General features: G+C 44.1%; 1 protein-coding gene across 1 annotated transcript; it reads right to left on the reverse strand.

Moving 5' to 3' along the window:
* Positions 1-531: 531 nt before the first annotated feature.
* ids (iduronate 2-sulfatase) lies at positions 532-17,380 on the reverse strand. Its single transcript, XM_055644002.1, has 9 exons — positions 17,167-17,380; positions 12,929-13,065; positions 11,850-12,027; positions 8,981-9,069; positions 8,129-8,329; positions 7,606-7,776; positions 5,982-6,108; positions 4,284-4,457; positions 532-3,566 (listed from the first exon to the last, which is right to left on the reverse strand). The coding sequence occupies exons 1-9, from the start codon at positions 17,318-17,320 to the stop codon at positions 3,100-3,102; spliced, it is 1,698 nt and encodes a 565-aa protein (XP_055499977.1). The 5' UTR covers positions 17,321-17,380; the 3' UTR covers positions 532-3,099.
* Positions 17,381-23,608: the final 6,228 nt, after the last annotated feature.

The following is a 23,608-nucleotide window of genomic DNA, read 5'->3' on the forward strand; positions in this document are numbered from 1 at the left end:
GTGCAGTCATAGGTGAAGAGGGAGTCTTTGGGATGTGGGAGGAAACCAGACCACCGGAGGAAATCCATGCGGTCACAGGGAAAACTTGCAAACTCCACAGACAGTACCCGATGTTGGGGTTGACCCCAGGTCTCTGATGCTGTGAGGCAGCAACTCTACCAGCTGCATCCCAACTGGCAAGAGTAATCTGATTAAATTCCGTGTCAGCCTCGGCAGAGTCATTTCTATTTCCAAATCGCAGGTTTGATTCCCCTCGCAGCGTCTCGTCTTGTAGAAACAAGGAACTGCAGATGCTGGTTCACGGGAAAGGCCACCAAGTGCTGGAGTAACTCAGATGGTTAGGCAGCATCTCTAAAGAGCATGGATAGGTGACGTTTTGGGTCGGCACACTTCTCCCAACCTATCCATGTCCTCCAAAGATGCTGCCTGACCCTCCGAATTACTTCAGCACTTTGTGTCCTGCACCTTATCTTTCTGTTTGAGTGGACGTTAACAGATACCGAGGCACGAGAAAAAAGTAGGAGCACTTGCTTGAAATTCTCAACCAACAATTTATTCCACGCTCATAACAAAGTGGATTTCACTTGTCGTTTGTCAGTGTTGAAATTTGCAGGATTTTGCTGTAAATTGCGATCTCACATAGACCTCAAAACACAGCAAGGGGTGGAAGATTGCAACCTTCACGTGGTCTGCCCCGTTTCGACTAATGCAATCAACTCGACGTGCACAAATGGATGATCAAATAGAACAAGTTGTCCAAAAACTTTAGGCTGTGCACGCCACATGAAAGAAGAAGAAGAAAACGCAGCAAGAGTTCAACGTCAGAAGTAACCTGTTTGAAACGACCCGCTGTCCAAACACTAGAGCCAGCTCAAAACAAGTTATTAATAAAAGGCAACATTAAATTTACCAATAGCAGTGCAAGGGACAGGAGGGGAAGGAACTGCAGATGATGGTTTACATCAAAGATACAGACACAAAATGCTGGAGTAACTCAGCATTCTATGTTCTCCACATATCCCGGTGAGCTGCGCGGCAGAATCGACAAGCCGCGGCCTTTCACCGCCTGGCAGCAGGCCTGACCCACCCGCCGCAGTAACGAGAACCATGTGGACTGGGGGCCTCGTGCGAAATTCATCTCCTGCTCACTCCCGGGAACCGCAGAGGAGGGTGTAGGGAGTTGGCGAAGGACAAAGGACCAGTAAGAAGAACCGGGGGTCTTACCTTCTGTGTCCTCCAGGTCAGCTGCGGGAGGCACACCTTGGGGCGGTGGGGCCAGGTAAGGAGAGTGATGACGGTTTGCTGGACGATCCAGAATGGAGGCAAGATCTACAATGAGCTGCAACTGGGACTTTGAAAATGACGCCAAAATCTGGTGACTCGTGCATATGGAATCCGTGGGCTGTTTCTGTGAATCTGTGGGCTGTTTCTATACATTCTGTACTTAAATGGGGATTGTACTTAAGTATGGCAATAATCTAACTGATCTATTTGCAAACAAAAAATAATTTCACTATACCTTGGTACGCTTGACAATAAAGAATCGAATATTGCACGCAAAGATAGACACAAAATACTGGGATAACTCAACGGGTCAGATAGCATCTCTGGAGAAAAGGAATAGGTGACATTTCGAATCAAGACCCTTCTTCAGACTTAAAACATAATTTGTCCATTTCCTTCAGAGATGCTGCCTGACCCGTTGGGTTATTCCAGCATTTTGTGTCTATCTTTGGTATGAACCAGAATTGCAGTTATCTGTAGAAATTTGAGCATATAGGATGTGTTTATGCACTTCAGAATTCATTATGCTACTACCATCAGCAGTTGTATCATCAATGAAGATAAGTGAGCCAGTACCTACAGCAGTCAAACATGCCCAGGCCATAACACCTCCACCACTATGTTTCACAGATGAGGTGGTATGCTTTGGATCTTGGGCAGTTCCTTCTCTCCTCCTTATTGTGCTCTTGCCATCATTCTGATATAAGATAATCTTTGTCTCATCTGTCCACAAGACCTTTTTCCAGAACTGTGGTTGATCTTTTAGGTACTTCTTGGCAAACTGTAACCAGGCCATTCTATTTTTGCGGCTAACCAGTGGTTTGCATCTTGCAGTACAGCCTCTGTATTTCTGTTCATGAAGTCTTCTGTGGACAGTGGTCATTGACAAATTCACACCTGACACCTGAAGAGGGTTTCTGATCAGTCGGACAGGCGTTTGGGGATTTTTCTTTATTAAAGAGAGAATTCTTCTGTCATCAGCTGTGGAGGTCTTCCTTGGCCTGCCAGTCCCTTTGCGATTAGTAAGCTCACCAGTGCTCTCTTTCTTCTTAATGATGTTCCAGACAGTTGATTTTGGTAAGCCTCAGGTTTGGCTGATGTCTCTAACAGTTGTATTCTTGGTTCTCAGTCTCATAATGGTTTCTTTGACTTTCATTGGCACAACTTTGGTCCTCATGCTGATAAACAGCAATTAAAGTTTCCAAAGGTGATGGAAAGACTTCTTCTTCTTTGGAGTTTTACGGCAGCCGGCATCCGCAATGTTGCATTGCTGCCACCTTCTGGCTTCATTCCACAGTACTCATGTCTTTATATTAGATCCTTTTTATAAGCCCAGAGGCCCTCAAGAAATCAAACAACAACGTTATTCATTTTCCTCCACACTCTAGAATGTTCTTTACTGATATTTCTGTCAATCCAATTTTCCTCATTTCTGATGGAAAGACTAGGTGCTGAGATCTCTCTTATACCTGTATTAAGTAGGCAATTAAACACACCTGAGCAATTAAACACACCTGTGAAGCCATGTGTCCCAAACATTATGGTGCTCTGAAATGGGGGGACTGCGTATAAACACAGCTCTAATTTCTACATGGTGAAACCAAAATGTATAAAAATTGGCCTTTAATAAAATCTGACAATGTGCACTTTAACCACATGTGATTTTTTTTCTATTACAAATCTCAAATTGTGGAGTACAGAGGCAAATAAATAAATGATGGGTCTTTGTCCAAAACATTATGGAGGGCAGTGTTTTTAAACTCAGCGTAAAAAAATCAGTTCCACATAACAACTGCATTCAAATCTACATGATCCTCAGACTTTAATTAAAGTCGATAACTTACGGACCAGCGCAGCAAATTCAAGGTTGTTATACAGGTTGTTGTCTTGCCCGGGATCGGACATGTGGAGGTAGAGTTCTCCTGCATGGATGTCGGTGAGATTGGCGGTGAATGTGGATGGGTTGTAGCTCACCCACTCTGTGAACCTGTAATCGTTGGAGCGGATGGAGTATCCCATGATGCGGATGTCGTCCAGCAAAGGCAGGTCAGAGTTGGGCTGAGGGATGTCCGCTGGGCGGGGGTACTGGGTGAAGACAAACGATTCATCCTTGGCATCGCTGGTGGCCCTGTGGTTCCAAAGGTCGGCTATAGGTTCTCCCTCGGTGCAGAGCTCCACGTGAAAGGAAGGCTTTGGACACGGTGGGGGTACGGGTAGCCTGAGCAGCAGACAGACCATCGGGAACAGGTCGACCAATTCCACGTTAAATTCCACCATCGAACCTGTTACAAAATTTGAACACTTCCGTCACTTAAATTAAAAAGGTTAAAAATAAAATCCACTGCGGAGAAAGACATTGAGTTTTTGAAACTTCAGGAGGTAGGGGTGTTGTAATGGATTTGGTTGGTAAAAAGATACAGCATGGAAACAGGCCCACGTGCCAACTAACAATCACTCGTTCACATTAGGGCAGCAAAGTGGTGCAACGTTGGAGTTGTTTCCTTACAGTGCCAGAGACCCAAGTTCGATCCCAACTACGGGTGCTGTCTGTACAGAGTTTGTACGTTCTCCCCGTGAACACATGGGTTTTTCCCGATGTCCTAATTTCCTCACAGTCACAAACCCTGTACAGACAGCACCCGTAGTCGGGATCGAACCCCGTCTCTGGAGTAAGGCAGCAACTGTACCACTGTGCCAATGTATCGCCCCTGGAGAACATGGAAAGGTGACGTGTCAGGTCGAGACCCTTCTTCAGACATCAGTCTTTGTGTCCTTCAGAGATCCTGAGCATTGGTTCCTGAATACATTTCTTGCTTCATTACACTCTCCAGGATTTTGATATTTTAGCAAGTAGTACTCAGAAAGGTTTTGAGCGAAATAGTTTGAAAATTCAGCACTCGAAACACCGTTGGGACAACAACAATACTTGCAAAACTGGAAGTTCCAGCTTCAAACTTTAAAATCTTCTGAGTCCAACTACACCGTAGCTGTAACCTTACCTCTCGGCCAATTCCCCACTTTATCAGTGAAAGGATTAATGAAGGGAAACACTCTTTGCTTTGGAAGAGGTAAAGCCGCAGTCAGTCCTGGCACATAAAACATCAAAGGCACACGGGTTGCTACATCAAAGTTACTGTACTTGGCCCATTCTCCGTGCTCGCCTAGCGACCAACCTAATGGAGACAAGATGAAATAGGAATACAGTTCTAAAACTAATTAGGTTTAAAACAGTGGATGCCTCTTTCGCATATATCGGTCCCCAACCCATTTTCTGGCATCCTTCTGGCATTTCTGGCATCCAGAACATTTCTGGGTGAGTCTTTCTGCCAGAACAACAGAGGTCACAGCCTCTGAGAGGAAACCAACGGTATGGGAACCGTCTGCCTATGCTGCCAGGGGACCGAGATACCGGCCCACAAAGTCGGCCTCAGAGGTCGGCTACGGGAACGGATCTGCCGGCTCTGACCGGGCCAGAGTTCCAGAGCCACGGCCGCAGGGGAAACATTTGACCAGCTGATCGGCCGCAGAAGTCCAAATGAGGTGAAGATTGGCCGCCTCACCCATCCTGGGCTCCACATTTTCGGGGGGGACTTCCGGGGGGAATTCCAAGTGCGCTCTCGTCATTTTGTCCGGGTTAAAGGAGCCAGACCACCAGTGCCAGAAAATCAGTGGTGACCTGTACTTCATAAATGCAAATGATTCCTGTCATTACTACCTGGTGTATATCAAGCCAATTGACTTCATATCAATGGTTAACAATGTTAACAAAGAAAATGATTTCAGTATTGGAAGTTAGTTGTTAGCATAGAGTTGGTATGGGGTGTAAGATTTCAATGGAGTCCATGTATTTGGTAATACTTAATTACATTGCATTATCAATTAGTTCAGGAGTAAATTCAAAATTTTCCTTATTTATTTCAGAAACCAATTTCCCGAGAGCAAATCACTTCAAGGTTAGAGAAAGAGGTGGGTTCTTCGAATGTGCTGCCGGGGATGGAGGTGGAGGCTGATATGATAGTGACGTTTAAGAGGCTTTTGGATCGGTACATCTTGATTCCAAGATAGCGCCCAAGCCAGGTTACTCTCTACGTGCTGGTTCATATGTACCAGGAATGGAATAAGGCCATTCGGTCCATCAAAGTCTACTGCCATTCAATCATGGTTGATTTATCTTTCCCTCTCAAACCCATTCTCTTACCTTCACCCCATAACCCGACACCATGGTCCAAGAAGTGGATCTGCAATCACTTATTACAATCGCTCCACTCTTTGAAACGTCTACTCCAACAGCAGTATTTCTTACTTTAACTATGCTACCTCATTGGAGGCCCTTGGGCTATCTTTAATCAGAGTTTACTGGACTACCTTGCACTAAATATTATTCCCTTTATCCTGTAGCTGTACACTGTGGATGGCTTGATTGTAATCATGTATAGTCTTTCCTCTGACTGGTTAGCATGCAACAAAAGCTTTTCAATGTACCTCAGTACACATGGCAATAAACTAACTAAATATGGATATGCTGGAAATGTATCATCTGCAGGCAGAGGAGATTAGTTTAACTTGGCATCATGTTCAGTATGGACAATGTGGGCCGAAGGGCCTGTTCCTGCGCTGTACTGTTCTATGTTCAATGCTCTATAGTTATTAATGAGTATTAGACCCACATGATTCGTACATGACGTAACATTGCTCACCGTGGTCAGACGTGAACACAACAATTGTGTTATTGGCCAGTCCTTGTTCTTCCAGCGCATTCAAGAGACGGCCCACTTGAGTGTCCATGTATGAGACGGCAGCAAAATAACTCTGGCGAATCAATACCTGTGAGATACAAGGGGCACAATTAAGGCCTGCTGGTAGAGATACAATGCAGAAACAGGCTCTTCGACCCACCGAGCCAGCGCCGACCAGCGATCACCCTGTACACTATCCTACACACTAGGAACAATTTACTATTTTACCAATGCCAATTAATCTACAAACCTGCACATCTTTGGAGTGTGGAGGAAACCAGAGAACCCGAAGAAAACACACATGGGCACAGGAAGAAGGTACAAACTCCATATAAACAGCACCCATAGTCAGGATCGAACCCAGGTCTCTGGTGCTGTAAGGCAACAACTCTACTGTTGCACCAATGTGCCGCCCACTACAAGGTCAGGGGCAAAATTCTGAACTTCCTACCCCATAAAGGCCAAGTCAAGTCAACGTAAAGTCAAGTTGAGTTTATAGTCGTACGGTATAGGTCAAAGAAAATCTTGCTTACAGCAGCATCACAGGCACATAGGCTCATACACAACACAAAAACATCAATTAGACAGAAATTACACATAAATCCTGCTATGGCAGTAAAAAAAGAAAGAAAAATGTGCAAAAAAACATCTGTGCAAAACACAATTAGAAAAAAAAAGCATGTCACGATGGTACAATGTGATGGACGCAGGTCTCCTGTCACTTGGGATGGGGCAGGAAGGAGGGAGAGAGGACATCAGACCTTCCCGAACAGCAGTTGAGGGGTGTTATGGTATTGGAAGCCCAATTTCCGTCACGGGAATTGACCTCCCCACCATCTACAAGAGTCACTGCCTCAAAAACACAGCAAACATCATCAGTGACCCACATCACCCTGGACACGCTCCCACTTCACTCCAACCATCAGAAAGATGGTATAGGAGTCTGGAAACTGGAAGGTCCAGGTTCAGTAATAGCTCCTTCCCTACAGCCATCAGGCTATGGAGCACTACAAACACCAACTAAACTCCAAACTACGAATTGCCTGGGTTGCAGGGACTTTAGGCTTTTTTTTGTACTGTTTTTGTAAGTACTGGTAATTGAACTTTTTTTTGTTTATTATATTACCCATTGAGTACTGTTGTTTAGAAACCTGTTGTGCTAATGTTTCAATTAAGAATTAATAAAACACTCTTAACTCTATAAAATATTCATTTGATATTAGTATATTTTTTCTCTATTTTTGCTGACTCCATCACCAGCCAAGATTGGTTGAACATCTAAGATCAAGACTGAAGTTTCTTTGTCCAGACTTGTGATTAACAAGAGGTGTTTCACACAGAATTAGTCAAAGAGGACAACACCTCAGATGTCGTTCAAAAGACATGGTGGGATTTGGGAACAAGCAGTCATTTCCCCCAATCAAATAAGAATGCATGTACCTGTCCAAATGTTTCAAGTGTTGTGATAGTACCTGCTCAACTACCTCCCCCGGCTGCTCGTTCCATATACCTAGCACCCGATGTGTGAAAATAGTTGGGAATTCCATTACCTGACGCTCCCTTTAAAAGAAAGTGACATACACACCTGAAAGTTATCAGGAATGGGTCCATATGGAAAACTTATGTTAAGAGCCCGGACATCATCTCTCGATCTCACGTCAGTCCATGGATTATATGCCACTGGAGGTAATTTCGATGGCACTTTAGGGTCAGGTGCAAGGTGGATCTCCTCAAGTGGATATAGCTTCAAAAATTCCTAAAACAGAATAAGATCTAACATTTAGTTTTATAGATTGAAGAGATACAGTACAGAAACAGGCCCCTTCGGCCCACTGAGTCCACGCTGACCATCGATCACTCGTTCTCACTAGTTCTATGTTATTCCATTTTCTCATCCACTCCCAACACGAGGGGGAAATGTTTTATGCAAACCAATGAACCTATAAACCTGCACGGCTTCGGGATGTGTGAAGAAACCGGGGCACCTGGAGAAAACCCACGCGGTCACAGGGAGAACGTGCAAACAGTATTTGTGTCTCGCATAAAAATATTGTCATGCAATCCAGGCACTAGCATACAAAACCAGCAGCGTCCTGCAAAATTCTTACCTCGGGATATTTGAGTGGAATGTGTGGTTTGTGATAACCAACAGCTAAAAAGAAAGGGTTTCCTGTGCTTTTTACTTTTTTCAGTAAACGAATTGCCTCATCGGTGCTCTGTATATCAGGCAGTGTTTGTTCTGGCATTTCCTTCACATCCACTGGGCACACTAAGTTTGCGTATCTTTTACCATCCGGTCCCTTGCACACCTATTGAAGATAAATCAGAGTTAATGAAGTTCATCTTGTATCATAGTGGAATAGGTGCAACAATGGCAGCCTCGCCAACAGAAAAGGACACAACGTACTGGAGTAGCTCAGCACGTCAGGCAGCATCTCGGGAGATTATGGATAGGTGACATTTCGGGTCGAGATCCATCTTCAGACGCTTTAGAGTTTCTTCACTCCAGCATTGGGTTGAACTTTACCCTCCTCACTCGATAAAAAGCCCACTAAACCCTTCTATGGACCATTATGGACCATATATCTATCCAAATGTCTGAAAAAGTTATCATTGTATCGTTTCTATACCTACTTCTGACAACTCATTGCAGATATGGACTACCAGATATCAGAGTGAAGAAGTTAATCCTAAAGACATAGGTGAGGTGCCATTAGAGAGGATTAAGTTCAATCATACACTAGAGTAGGCCATTCAGCCCATCAACTCTCCTCCATCATTCAACCAGATCACATCAGATGTGTACCCTCCTCTCACGTTACTGTATCGAAGTGGATACAATTACGGCTTTCACCCTCCCATCCCATGTTTGCCATGGATTAAGGTCATCAGAGCAACATAAGTACATCAAACTCAAGTGACAGAACAAACTTTTTGAAAATGTGACTTTTGGGATTTACCTTGGCATTTTTATATTTTTGCGTTGAAGGATGAAATGGAGGAATGGACCAGCTGTACGGATAATCATCTGTATGATTGGACACTATCCCTGAAAGATGAGACACATCAGTTAAGTCGTGGTGCTAGAGATCGCAAAGAGCAGTTTTATCTCAAATGCTAATACAGGTCCACCACTGATCATCCAGCAACAGGTGGTCCAGCCCCTCCTTTATTCCAGACAAAATTACGAGAGCACACTTGAAATCCCCCCCCGAAGTCTGTCCCAAAATGTGGCGCCTATGCCGGGTGAGGTGGCCGATTCTCGACCTCATCGGGACTTCCGCGGCTGATCAACGAGTCGAGTTTGCCCTAACACTTGGTGTTAATTCTATGCTTCAAACTTTGTAAATTCGCTGGTTGAATATTTCATCGCAAATATGGCAAAAAAGCAAATGATTACAGGAATGTTATCTGACCAGATAACTTGCCCAGAGTTCTGACATGGCAGAGACCTCCAGCTCAATCTTTTCACAATGACCTCTGTTGATCCAGCAAAATGGATAACACGGCAAGGCGCTGGAATCTAGGGGGCCGGAATGTTGGTGGTGGACCTGCATAATAAAATGGTATAAACATCATTAAAAGATTGAAAGATTCCAATTTAATGACATCCTTCCTTTGTGTATTGCCTCAGTGAAGTCTCCTATTCTTGCATTACAATCTTTTGGGCTTCTTTATGATTGTGCTAATGTATAGTATGATATTACTGAATATGTAAGCAAAGCAAGACGTTCACTGTATCGGGGTAGATGTGTAAATCAAGAACCATCGAGTATGGAAGTTGGGATGTTATGTTACAGTTGCACAAGACATTGATGAGGCCACATTTGGAGGACTGAATTTAGCTGGATAGGGTGCAGAGAAGATTTATGAGGATCTTGCTATGACTCGAGGGCCTGAGCTACAGAGAGAGGTTGAGCAGGCTAGGACTTTATTCCTTGGAGCACTGTAGGATGAGCGGCGATCTTTTTTGAGGTCTATAAGTTCATGACTATAGACAATAGGTTCAGGAGTAGGCCATTCAGCCCTTCAAGCCAGCAACCGCATTCAATGTGATCATGGCTGATCATCCCCAATCAGTACCCGTCCCTGCCTTCTCCCCATATCCCCCTGACTCCCCTATCTTTGAGCCCTCTCTTGAAAGTATCCAGAGAACCTACCTCCACCGCCCCCTGAGGCAGAGAATTCTGCAGACTCGCAACTCTCCGTGTGAAAAAGTGTTTCCTCATCTCCGTTCTAAATGGTTTACCCCTTATTCTTAAACAGTGGCCCCTGGTTCTGGACTCCCCCAACATCGGGAACATGTTTCCTGCCTCTAGCATGTCCAAACCCTTAATAATCGTATATGTTTCAATAAGGGGAATAGATGGGGTAAATTAACAGTGCCTTTTACCCAGGGTAGGGGAATCAAGAACCAGAGGACATCAGCTGAAGGTGAGAGGCGAAAGATTTAATAGGAATCTGGGGGATGGGTTTTTCACATGAAGGGTGGTGGGTATATGGAACGAGCTGTCAGAGGAGGTAGTTTGCATATAGACATATAGACAGATACATGGATAGGAAAGGTTTAGAGGGATAAGGCCCAAATGCAGGCAGGTGGGACTAGTGTAGATGGGGCATCATGGTCAGCATGGGCAAGATGGGCTGAAGGGCCTGTTTCTCAATGTGCTTCCTTGTGTTGTTTGGCTCCACGAATCGAGGATAGGATATACTGCTATTAGGAAATGAACAGGCAAATTAGGGTCAGTAACTATATTATAATCAGGGAATCTATACTCAATTTATTTACTTGATTAATAGTTTGAGTTTGGGTTTAGTTTGAATTTAGTTTATTATCACATGCACTGAGGTACAGTGAAAAGCATTTATTGGGTGCTAACCAGTCAGCGGAAAGACAATACATGTTTGCAATCGAACCATCCACAATGTACTTATACTTGATAAAGGGAATAATTAGTGTTGGCAGGGTGGTTCAGTTGCCTGATAACACCTGGGAAGAAACTGTCTGTGAATCTGGAGGTGTGCATTTTCATACTTCTATACTTTTTGTCCGATGGGAAAGGGGAGAAGAGAGTGTGATTCATCTTTGTCTATGTTGGTGGCCTTGCCGAGGCAGCGTGAAGTGCAGATGGAGAGAATGGAAGGGAGCTTGGTTTGTGGGATGGTCTGGGCTGCGTCCATAATTCTTGCGGTCTTAGATGGAGCTGCAATACATGCCATGCTGCAATACAGAATTTGGAAGATTGAGGGGGGATCTTATAGAAACTTACAAAATTCTTAAGGGGTTGGACAGGGTAGATGCAGGAAGATTATTCCCAATGTTGGGGAAGTCCAGAACTAGGGGTCACAGTTTAAGGATAAGAGGGAAGTCTTTTAGGACCGAGATGAGAAAATCATTTTTTACACAGAGGGTGGTGAATCTGTGGAATTCTCTGCCACAGAAGGTAGTTGAGGCCCAGTTCATTGGCTATCTTTAACAGGGAGTTAGATGTGGACGTTGTGGCTAAAGGGATCAGGGGGTATGGAGAGAAGGCAGGAACAGGATACCGAGTTGGATGATCAGCCATGATCATATTGAATGGCGGTGCCGGCTCGAAGGGCAGAATGGCCTACTCCTGCACCTATGTTCCATGTTTCTATACATCCTGATAAAATGCTTTCTAGGGCGCATCTGCAAAAGATAAAATGTTTTCCCCAGCGCATCGATGGAATGATTATGTTTTATGTTTGGCTCTGTAACCGTTGAAGAGCAGGTTGCACACCCACAGGACCGAGGGGGCGAATGGCCTCCTCCTGTCCCTCGAATGGGCAGAAGCCGGGAGATCTCACCTGGGTGAAAGACTTTTCCCACCGACAGGGTTAGGAAGCTGTTCATCTTTAGGTACTGAGGCAGCGTGGTGTAGTTGCCCGCGTGTGTCCTCCAGTAGGAGTTGTGGTCGAACAGCCGGGTGGTGTCGGGACGTCGACTGGTCAGGAAGGACGTTCGACTGGGTCCACATAGAGCTTGCTGCACCAGAACCGAAGGGACAGTGAGAAACAGCCACCCAAAGTTTCACACCAGGAATATTCATCTCTTCTCCAAACTACAGTCACAGAGTTCAGTAAAGTTTTCCACCATTTCCAGCTACCTTCACCCCTGCGCCCCCTGTACAATCAGTCATAAGTTCATACGTTATAGGAGCAGAATTAGACCCTTCGGCCAATCAAGGCTACTCTGCCATTCAATGACTGATCTATCTTTCCCTTTCAATCCTATTTCCCTGCCTTCTCCGCATAACCCTTTACACCAATACAAATCAAGGGCCCCAACTGACACGTCACCTATTCCTTTCATCCAGAGATGCTGCCTGACCCTCTGAGTTACTCCAGCATTTTGTGTCTATCTTCGGTGTAAACCAGCATCTCCAGGGCGGCACGGTGGTGCAGTGGTACAGTTGCTGCCTTACTGCGCCAAAGACCCGGTATCGATCCTGACTACGGGTGCTGTCTGTATGGAGTTTGTACGTTCTCCCTGTGACCGCGGTGGGTTTTCTCCGAGATCTTCGGTTTCCTCCCATGCTCCAATGACGTACAGGTAAATTGGCTTGGTGGAAATGTTAAAATTGTCCCTAGGATGTGTAGGATCGTGTTAGTGTGTGGGGATCGCTGGTCGGTACAGACTCGGTGGGTTGAAATGCCTATTTCCACATTGTACCTCTAAGTTCTAAGTACAAGTCTCAAGGGTAATTGAATAATTTGGCGTGGCAATAAAATAGGAAATAAAAGGAAACCTTGACTTCAGAGCAGTGACCAACACAAGTGCAAGAGGAATAACACAGTCACTAACTATAGGAAATACCCTTACCATCTACCCCCAAATAAAGTGGATACACAATTTTAATTTTATGCATGGCAAATATTTGACTTACTTGGGCAAATGCATTTTTAAAAACAATGCTCTTGGAAGCAAGTTGGTCAATGTTTGGTGATTTGACTAATGGATCTCCATAGCAACCCAGGCTGGTCCGCAGATCATCGGCAATAATGAAGAGTACGTTCATGTTCCCTGAAAACAAAAATGAAGTTATAAACGTCTGGAATTTAATGAAGGAAAAGGGAACTGTGAATGCTGGTCCACAAAAAAAGACACAAAGTGTTGGAGTAACTAATTCTGTTCCTATAACATATGTACTTATGACTGATTGGAGTAACTCAGTGAGTCAGGCAGCACCACTGGAGAATATGGATAGGTGACGTTTCAGGTCAGGATCCTACTCCAGACTGAATTTAACAAAGTTACCCTTAGTTTATTATCCCACACACCAGCCCAAACCAGCAATTTTCTCTGCTTCGGATCAGAAATTGAAAGCAATTTCAGATCAGAAAAAGCCATGGCGAACCAGGAGTACTCACTGGAGTTTAGAAGAATGAAGGGGGACCTCATTGTAACATTACGGAATAATGAAAGGTTTGGAGAGAGTGGGAGTGGATGTGGAGAGGATGTTTCCACTAGTAGAGAGTCTAGGATTAAAGGGCATAGCCTCAGAATTAAAGGACATTACTTTAGGAAGGAGATGAGATGGAATTTCTTTACTCAGAGGATGGTGAATCTGTGGAATTCTTTGCCGCAGGAGGCTGTGGAGACAGTCAATGGATATTATTAAGGCAGAGATAGATAGATTCTTCATTAGTACTGGTGTCAGGGGTAATGAGGAGAAGGCAGAAAAGGGTTAGGAGGGAGAAATAAATCAGCCATGATTGAATAGCGGAGTAGACAATGGGCCGAATGGCCTTATTCTGCTTTAGCACTTATGTATATTGTATTCTAGTATCTCTCTTTCTCTCTCTCCAGTCTGAAGAAGGGTCCCATATTGAAAAGTCATCTGGCCATTTCCTCCACAGATGCTTCCTAACCCATTGAGTCCTCTGGTATGTTGTGCTTAGTTTAGAGATTTAGCATGGAAACAGCATCTTAGGCCCACAGAGTATAAGCCGACCAGCGATCACCCATAGTTCTATCCTACACACTAGGGACAATTTACAGAAGCCAATTAACTTGCAAATCTACAAGTCTTTGGAATTTTGAAGAAAACTGGAGCACCCAGAGAAACCTCACGTGGTCACGTTGACCCAATTTATTGGTAGCAACGTTTTTGTTTATTTTCATGTGGATTAGTTAAAAGCCAGAACCAGCATTCCAACAAGGAACAGAAGGCTGAACTGAAAGAGAATTAAAACAATTAGTTTATATACCTGGAAGTGAAACCCACGGCCAATAGAAGTAGCAGACTTGATTATGATAATAGGGAAGTGAGATAAACTGAAGGGAAGGGAAAAAGATAATGAAAAGAATGGGCTAATCTCTAATCATTGATTAAACTACAGAAATACACAAGTTTGGTGCATCAGAATGAAAATTATATTAGTAAGCCATTATATTGCAAAATATAATTTCTCTGTAAATGTCACAGATACTATGGGAAATTTTGGCATTTACCCAGATAACAATTAACATTAAATGTCTTTGGTTTTGATGAAGGGTCCTCAAATATTAACTGTTTCTCACCGCATATGCTGCCTAACTTTGAACACATCTGACACTTTTCTTAAAATCTCATATTTCTGGCATGTACAGTGTAAAAATAAATATTTTTGTCCTAGCGATAATCAGGATTTCCACCTTAAAGCAGGAGTTCCAAATTTTCCAGCAAACATTCAAGACAAATTTCACAACCACACTCTAAAACTGGTGAAAAGGCAGCTTAATGAACTAACCATACCTTAAAACTAGTGCAGGGAGATCCTGTCACCTTGTTTCACTAGTGGGGGAATGGCAGTGAGTGGCTAAATTATGTTTTAGTTTAGTTTAGTTGAGAGATACAACAATGAAACGGGCCCTTCGGTCAGTCCACTGTGACCACTCCGACCATCGATCATACTTTAACACTCATTCTATGTTATCCCACTTTCTCATCCACTCCCTACACACTGGGGGCAATTTACAAACCTGAACGTCTTTCGTGATGTAGGAGCTTTGGAATCTAGCATCTGCAGTTCCTTGTATCTGAAGAGGGGTCATCTAGCAGCCATTCATATGTGATGGAACAGAATTATGCCATTCCTAACCCCATTCGCCTGCCTTCTCCCCTTAGCCCCTGCCCTCCACAGATGCTGTGCGATCCGCTGAGTTCCACTACGTTTTGCTGTACTTTTACAGCTACATGTTGGTGTGTTTTGCTCTGATATTGAAACGGTGAACGTTTCACGCCTGCAACCACTTTCCACTGTTGCCCTTCTCCATGGATGCTGGCAGTTTTTCCAAACTTTCTTCTGTAGACTTTCAAGAAACAGCATGGGAACAGGTCCTTCGGCCCACCGAGTCCGCGCAGACCAGCGATCACACCGTACACTGACACCATCCTACATTTACAATTTTACTAAAGTCAATTAACTCCAACGTCTTTGGAGTGTGGGAGGAAACTGAAGCACCCAGGGAAAACTCACACGGTCACAGGTGAAGACCCTGAATAGATCTATGCATTTCCCTCCATCGATGCTGCCTGACCTAGTTTGTCTATCTTCTCTTTTACTATAAATATTGCAAAACAAATAGATCAGATACAGGATCTGGACTCTAAATGAATCTGTGCATTTCCCTCACAGGATACTGCCTGATCTGCTGAGTTTGTCTCCCATCTGTTTTAATGCGAGTTTGTCTCTTCCTGAATAGGGAGATTGCACGGCAGTCGGGTCACGACCCATGACCCGTACTGTTGCTACGCTACGCCAACTGGAGTACACGTGATGAACTGCAGGTAAGCACTGACCATTGTTTCCAGTGTTGCGGGCCTGTTAATACCCGCCAAAATGGTCAATTTTTGCGCTGTCAATAATTATGGAAATCGGGATAAGCGTGAGACATTTATCCTCCTTCAGAATTCCAAAAGTGAGGAGAAATGACGGTAGATAGAAGCGAGAGCTGAAGGGACAACAACAGCCAAAGTGCTTGGCGAACATTGGCCGTTTGCTCACTGCATTTCATCAACAGTAAGGCATTATTTGTGTTTTTTCTTGATTCCTTTGGCATCTAAAAACTTTCAGAAGTGATAAATCTGGCTGTAAAATTTTAAAATCGCCCATGGATCTTGTGGGTTTTGACATACAAAAAGAAAACGCCTCTGAAGCAAAATTTATCATTAAAATAAATCGCAAACCATACGTGGGTTTTGAATTACATTTTATTCAGATGCAAGCCAAGGAATGGCATAATTGTTAGCTGCGAATTGGACAGCAAATTGACAATATCCTATTGAAAGGGAGTGGGTGTTTAAGCTGTCAGGACATTTTATTATTTGCCAAAATATACATCTCAATAGCATAATGATAGAAGACACTTTTCCACACACCACTCGAAAGTCTGGAGATTTTTTTAATGATAAATTTAGTTTCAGAAGAATTTACTTTTTGCATGTAAAAACCCACCTCAGAACCATGGGCGATTTAAACATTTTACAGCCAGATTTATCACTTCCGAGACTTTTTAGATACCAAAGGAATCAAGAAAAAACACAATAATTTGAAGACCGTGAACAAACGCGACAATTCCCAATATTTTCAATTTCGATATCTGCACGGCCAATGTTCGCCAAGCACTTTCGCTGTTGTTGTTCCTTCTGCTTTCGCTTCTCTTTACTTCATTTCACTTCACTTTTGGAATTCTGAAGTTGGGTACATGTCTCTCACGCTTACCCCAACTTCCACAATTTTTCACAGCGCAAAAATTCACCATTTTGGCGTTTTTTTAACAGGTAGGAAAGTATGCGTTTCGTGTATTAATAACATATACCAGAAGCTGCGATGTCCTCCAGATGGACTGAGTGGCTCCGTGCGTCAAGCCCTATGACCGGTGACCTTACCTGCAACCCCACTATATGAAACTTACAAGACAAACACTTTAGCGGACGGGACTGATTTCCAGCCGTCTGTCCAGCTCTCTGTAGACTAATTGGTTTAGAGTTCCTCCACACTTTATGGGAACCGTCTGCTCTACTCCAAAGATCCTATAGCAGATCTTTGCTCTACTCTGCTCTGGCTGTCAGTGTGGCTGAGATCCCCCGTGTGGGTGCTGGGACAGTCAGACAGCCCGGGCGGGGCGGGCCTCGCTTACCTTGGTCCCGGGCTCCGTGCGGCTGGGGTTCCGGGTTCGCTCTGCAACAAGTCAGCACAGCGAGCAGAGCCAGAGCTGCCGCCGCTGTTCCCCGCTGCATGGCCGGGGAACGGTGCCCACGGGAACCGGGCGGCCGTGCAGCCGCTCCGCTCATTGTCCCTGACCCGACCCTGCCCGGCCGCTCATGTGAGCCATGCCCCGCCTGCCTGTCGGCGCTTCCCTTCCCGCCCCATCCTCTCCGCCCATCGCTCCACCCAGCCGCGGGACCTCGGCAGCTTCGGCATGTCCAGCGGGGCCGGTGCAGGTCAATGGGGACCCACTGGTCACTCTGATCGTTGGTCACCCGTAGTCAATAGTTACTGCATGACCTCTGGCCAGCGCATGGTCAGTGGTCACTGCTTGACCACTGGTCACTCGTGGTCACTGCATGGACACTGGTCTACATGGTCACTACAGGGACTATGGTCACAGTTACTAATTGGTCCATGGTCACTGCATAGACACTGGTCACTACCTCTGTTTCCTATTAAATCTTGCCCCTCTCACCTTAAACCTATGTCCATTAATGTGCTTGTATTCTGTGAATGTGAATTCACTCTAGTTTAATTTACAAGTTCACACGTTTTTGGAGTATAATGAGGCCATTCGGCCCATCGAGGCATTCAATCGGGGATAATCTCTGCCTCCTAATTCCATTTTCCTACTCCCCATAACCCTTTATACCTGCTCTAATTAATAATTTGTCTATATCTGCCTTATAAATATCTACTGACTTGGCCTGCACAGCATTCCGAAGCAATGAGTTACATAGATTAACTACCCTCGAACTAAAGAAGTTCCCCGCGCCTCCTTTCAACTCTGAATTTAGTTTAGAGATGCAGCATGCAAACGGGCCCTTTGGCCCATCGAGCCCATGCTGACAGTTGATCACCCCTTCACACTAGTTCTATTTTATCCTACTTTCTCACCCACTGCCTACACACTAGGGACATTTTTTTACAGAGTCTAATTAACCTACAGACACTCATGTCTTGGGGATGTGGGAGAAACCTGGAGGAAACCCACCTGTCACAGGGAGAAAATATAAATCCCACACAGATATCAGCCGAGGTCAGGATCGTACCTGGGTCTCTGGCGCTGTGAGGCAGCAGCTCTACCACTGCACTACTGTTCCTTAAATAAATAAAAAGTCATACAATGCTGAAACAGGCCTTTTGGCCCAACTTGCCTCTGCTGACCAAGATGCCCCATCTACACTACTCCCACTTCCCCGCGTTTTGGCCTATTTCCTATCCATGTACCTGTCCAAATGTTTTTTTAAATGTTGTGATCGTACGTACCTGCATCAACTACCTCCTCTGGTAGCTTGTTCCATACATCCACCAACCCCGTGTGAAAAAAAATGCCCCTCAGTTTCCTATCAACTTAAATCTATATCCTTTGGTTCTTGATTCCCTTGCTCTGCATTAAAAAAACTCTGTGCATTCAACCAATCCATTCCCATCAGGCTTTTGTACACCTCTATAAGGTGCAGAATTATGTCAGCAGTTCTCTGAAGAGCAATGCTAGACATTGTCGTCCAACTGAAGATCGAAACCCCATAAAGCTGCTCCTGAGAATAATGACCACCTCAATCGATTGGTTCTGTCAGCACCAGCAGAATAGTTAAAACAGCCAGCTTTCTTGAGACATCACTGTTCCCTGCTTATACCTTTAAATCAAATTGAAAAGAAATTCCAGAATTTTCCCATTTCAAGGGCATGACAGTGGCACAGCAGTTGAGTTGCTGCCTCACAGCTCCGGACACTCGAATCTCGTAATGTGGTCTGGATTAAAGGAGGTGCCGGACCAGCAGTCGCCAGAAAATCGGTGGTGGACATGTATATTCAAAGGCTCTTCTTCCACCACCCTTTTGACTTTGAAATGTATTGCCATATTTTCATTGTTGATGGTCTAAATCCAACAGCTCCCCGTCCAACATCACTGTGGAATGTAGCGTATCACCAACACAGATGTTATCACCAAGGATGTTCAGTGAAATAACCAGAATAAAATAACCAATGCTGTTGTCAGGCAACTGAACCATCGTACCAACAACTAGAGAGCAATCCTGTACTACTATCTACCTCATTGGAGACCCTTGCACTATCTTTGATCGGACTTTATCTTGCACTAAACATTATTTCCCTTTATCATATATCAGAACTCTGTGAACATTGTAATCATGTATTGTCTTTCCGCTAACTGGATAGCACACAACAAAAACTTTTCACTGTACCTCAGTGCACGTATCAATAAACTAAATACAAATTAGTAAAACAGGAACGTAGACATGGGTTTGTGGGAGGTCTGTGAATGAAATCCCAAGTTAACAAAATAAAGGAAGGAACGGTCTGGTTGAAATGCTTGACATGCTGTATTTTTATAGAGCACTGAAACTGATGGGATATTTCAACAGATATGGTATGTGTACACAATAACCAATACAGGGTAGTCTGAGAACACACTGGGAATCTTGGGGTAGAAACAAGGAACTGCAGATGCTGGTTAATACACAGAAGGACATAACGTGCTGGAGTAACTCAGCAGCACAGGCAGCATATGTGGAGAAGATGACGATTCAGATAGAGACCGTTCTGAAGCAAAAGGGTCCCAACCTGAAACATATGGAGGCACAGCAGCACAACGATAGACTTCCTGCCTTTCATCACCAGAGATCAGGGTTTGATCTTGACTGCAGGTGCTGGCTGCCTGGAGCTTGACGTTCTCTCTGTGACCATGTGGGTTTACTCTGGGTGCCCTGGTTTCCTCCAACACTTCAAAGACGTACAGGTTTCTAGGTTTGGCTTCTGTAGAGTGTAAATTGTCCCTAGTGTGTAGGATAGCGCTACTGTATGGGGTGATCGCTGGTCGGCGCGGACTTGGTGGGCTGAAGAACCTGTTTCTATGTTGCATCTTTAAATCATCTATCCATGTTCTCCAGAGATGCTGCCTGACCTGCTGAGTTAATCCAGCACTTTGTGTCCCTCTGAGGATCTTGAACTTTAGTTTGGAAACAATGACGATAGAGTGCCCTAGTCTTAGACGATAGAGTGCGATTAAGTGAAGTTTATTGTCTCTTGCACAAGTATGGTAGGGGTCGGGTGCAAAACACAAATAGAAAACACTATTAGAAAATAAGTTCATGGCAGTGCAAAAGATGTTCCATTACTGAGGTAGGATTATGGTTGCAGGTCGATTCAAGAACCTCATATTTGTGGGAACGTACATTTTCCAGAACTTGGTGGTGTGGGACAAGGCTTCTGTACCTACTAATTAATCATGATTTGCCCTTCGTAATGAAACAAAGTAGAGGAAAATGTGGGAATTCAAAAGAAGGAGCAGAATTTTATCAGTGAAGTTCCACTGAACAGGGAGATAACAAAGGCCAACAAGCAAAGACTACTGGTTGACCGGGACGTAGATTAGAGAACACATTAGTACGTGGAAAGCAAATTATTGGATGAGCTCAACTTGCCAGAGAAAGCAAAGCATGGCACTGAAATTGATCTCAAACAATAACGCCATGTGGCGCAGTGGTAGAGTTGCTGTCTTACAGCGCCAGAGACTCGGTTCGATCCTGACTATGGGTGCTGGCTGTTCGGAGTTTGTATGTTCTCCCTGTGACTACGTTGGTTTTCCCCCGAGTGATCTGATTTCCTCCCATAATACAAAGACGTACAGGTTTGTAGGTTAAATAGGAAGGAACTGCAGATGCTGGTTTAAACCGAAGATAGACACACAATGCTGGAGTAACTGAGCGAGACCGGCAGCATCTCTGGAGAGAGGAATGGGTGACGTTTTGGGTCTTGACATGAAACGTCATCCATTCCTTCTATCCAGAGATGCTGCCTATCCCACTGTGTTACACCAGCATTTTGTGTCTATTTCCAAGTTTGTAGGTTAATTGACCAGTAAGAATTGTGAATTGTGAAGTGCGTGGGATAGTGCTAGTGTACAGGGAATGTTGGTGGGAGTGGGCTTAATGAGCCGAAGGGCCTGTTTTCACACTGTATCTCTAAACTAAACTAAACTAAATAAACTATTGTCAAGATTCAAGAGTGTTTTATTGTCATATGTCCTGAAACATAACAATGAAATTCTTACTTGCAGCAGCACAACAGATATCTAAACAGTGGCAGGATATCTGGAAGTGAGGATACTGTCTATTCTATGTGTCCAAGGATGTACTATTGTCTATTAATCTAAGTTAGAATCTGTTAAATTGTGTTTTGTGTTGTTGCTTCAGTGCCTAAACTAACCCTGCTGGTGATTACATCTGTCACAAGCAAGCTTATAAAAATAACAACCAGGAAAGAATGGCTGATCCATCAAGCTTACCACATAATGTGATACTTTGACCATTGAGACGAGGCATTTCCTACCCACCCAACCTTGCAATCTCCTGGGAAAGACACAGGATCATTTCTCCACAGTCTCCATACAGGAGCAGTCAAAACAAGTTTGGGACATTGCGTTAACTATTTGTACGTCAGATGTTAATCCACTTAACTGAGATATTTGGGCAGCACAGTGGTGCAATTGGTAGAGTTGCTGTCTTACAGTGCCAGAGATCTGGGCTTGATCCTGAACCCAGGTACTGTCTGTGTGAAGTTTGCAAGTTCTCCCTGTGACCACGTGGGTTTCCACCAGGTGCTCCGGTTTCCTCCCACATGTGGAGGTTTTGTGGTTTAATTGGTGTTTGTAAATTTAGCATGCGTGGCATCATTTTATATACCTCGAACATGTCACTGCTTTCCACTGTCCCCTCAATAAACTAAACTCAAACTCAACCACAAACTCATCTCTCGGCCTGTGTTTTTTAAGGAAAACTTAGGAAGACTCAATCTATCCAATATCTCCTGATATCTATCCAGCTTAAGCCTCCTTATTCAGGCAACATCATCGTGAATCTTTTCTGCACCCTACGTTAATCAATTCTTTCCTGTCGTTTGGTATCCAGAATGGCCTAATTAATAGTTTATATTATTTTGTATAACTGTCCAGTTACAGTTATTTTGGGTGACTGTGACATGACATCTCAACTGTTGTCCTCAATGCGTTGGCCTATGAAGACCATCATGCCGTACGCTTTCTTCAACACCCTGTCAGTCTAGGTTGCCACTTTTAGGGAAATAACAACATGTAACCCTAGATCTCTCTGCTAAACATCACGGCACAGGGCCCAACCATTCACTGTTTATGTTCTGCCCTGTTTTAACTTCTCAAAAATGCATCACTTCACACTTATCACATAAAGTCATAAGGTCATATGTGATCGGAGCAGAATTAGGCCAATCAGCCGATCAAGTCATGGCTGATCTATCTCTCCCTCCTTACACCATTCTCCTGCCTTGTCCCCATAACCCCTGACATCTGTACTAATCTAGTATCTATCTATCTCTGCCTTAAAAATATCCATTGATTTGGCCTCCATCTGACATATTTCATCTGCCATCCTTTTGCCCACTTCACCAATTCATCTAGATCCTGTTGTAACCATAGATATATTTTTTTAAATTCTGGGATCATCTGAAAACGTTCTAATCATGAACTTCCTAGAAAACTGCTACAGAAACTGTACATCGATCTAGTTTAATGCAAAGGAACCAAGGATACATAGCCAACAGTGCTTTGAATGTTCTTTATGTTCGGAGGTTTAGAGATACAGTGTGGAAACAGGCCCTTCGGCCCACCGAATCCATGCCGACCATCTGTACACTAGTCCTATGTTACCCCAGTTTTGCATCCCACACACTATGGACAATTTATAGAAGCCTTTGGAATCACGACTTTGGAGTGGGGAAGGAAACCAGAGTACCTGGAGAAAGCCTACGCAGTCACAGGGAGCACGTACAAACTCCATATAGACAATACCCATAGTCAGGATCGAACCTGGGTCTCTGGCGCAGTGAGACAGTAACTCTACTGCTGCACCACTGGGCTGCCCCAATGAAAAGGGAAAAAAGAAATTTAACATGCCTCCCCTTATGTCCCAATAATAAATTTAAAATTGACTCCAGTCTGTCAGTGCTTATAATAAAATATAAAGTTGGGATTGCCACCAGCAATGCTAACGGAGAGCTACCCTTCTTGAAAATCAGAACAACATTTTTTTTAAACCTGCAGATGCTGGAAATCTGAAACTAAACAGAAAATGCTGGAAACACTCAGCAGGTCAGGCAGCATCTGTGGAAGGTGAAACAAAGTTAATGCTCCAGTTCTGATGAAGGGTCTTCGACCTGAAGTGTTAACTTTTGTTTCTCTTTCTTCAGATACTGCCTGAGCTGCTGAGTGTTTCCAGTATTTTTATATTTTATGTGCTTTTATGTTTCAGCATAGGACGCAGTTCTAATGTGAACAAATGGGATTAGTGTAGACGGTAAGAAGTTTGGCATGGATA

The sequence above is a fragment of the Leucoraja erinacea genome, chromosome 12, assembly GCF_028641065.1.
Source record: "Leucoraja erinacea ecotype New England chromosome 12, Leri_hhj_1, whole genome shotgun sequence".
Taxonomy (NCBI): domain Eukaryota; kingdom Metazoa; phylum Chordata; class Chondrichthyes; order Rajiformes; family Rajidae; genus Leucoraja; species Leucoraja erinaceus.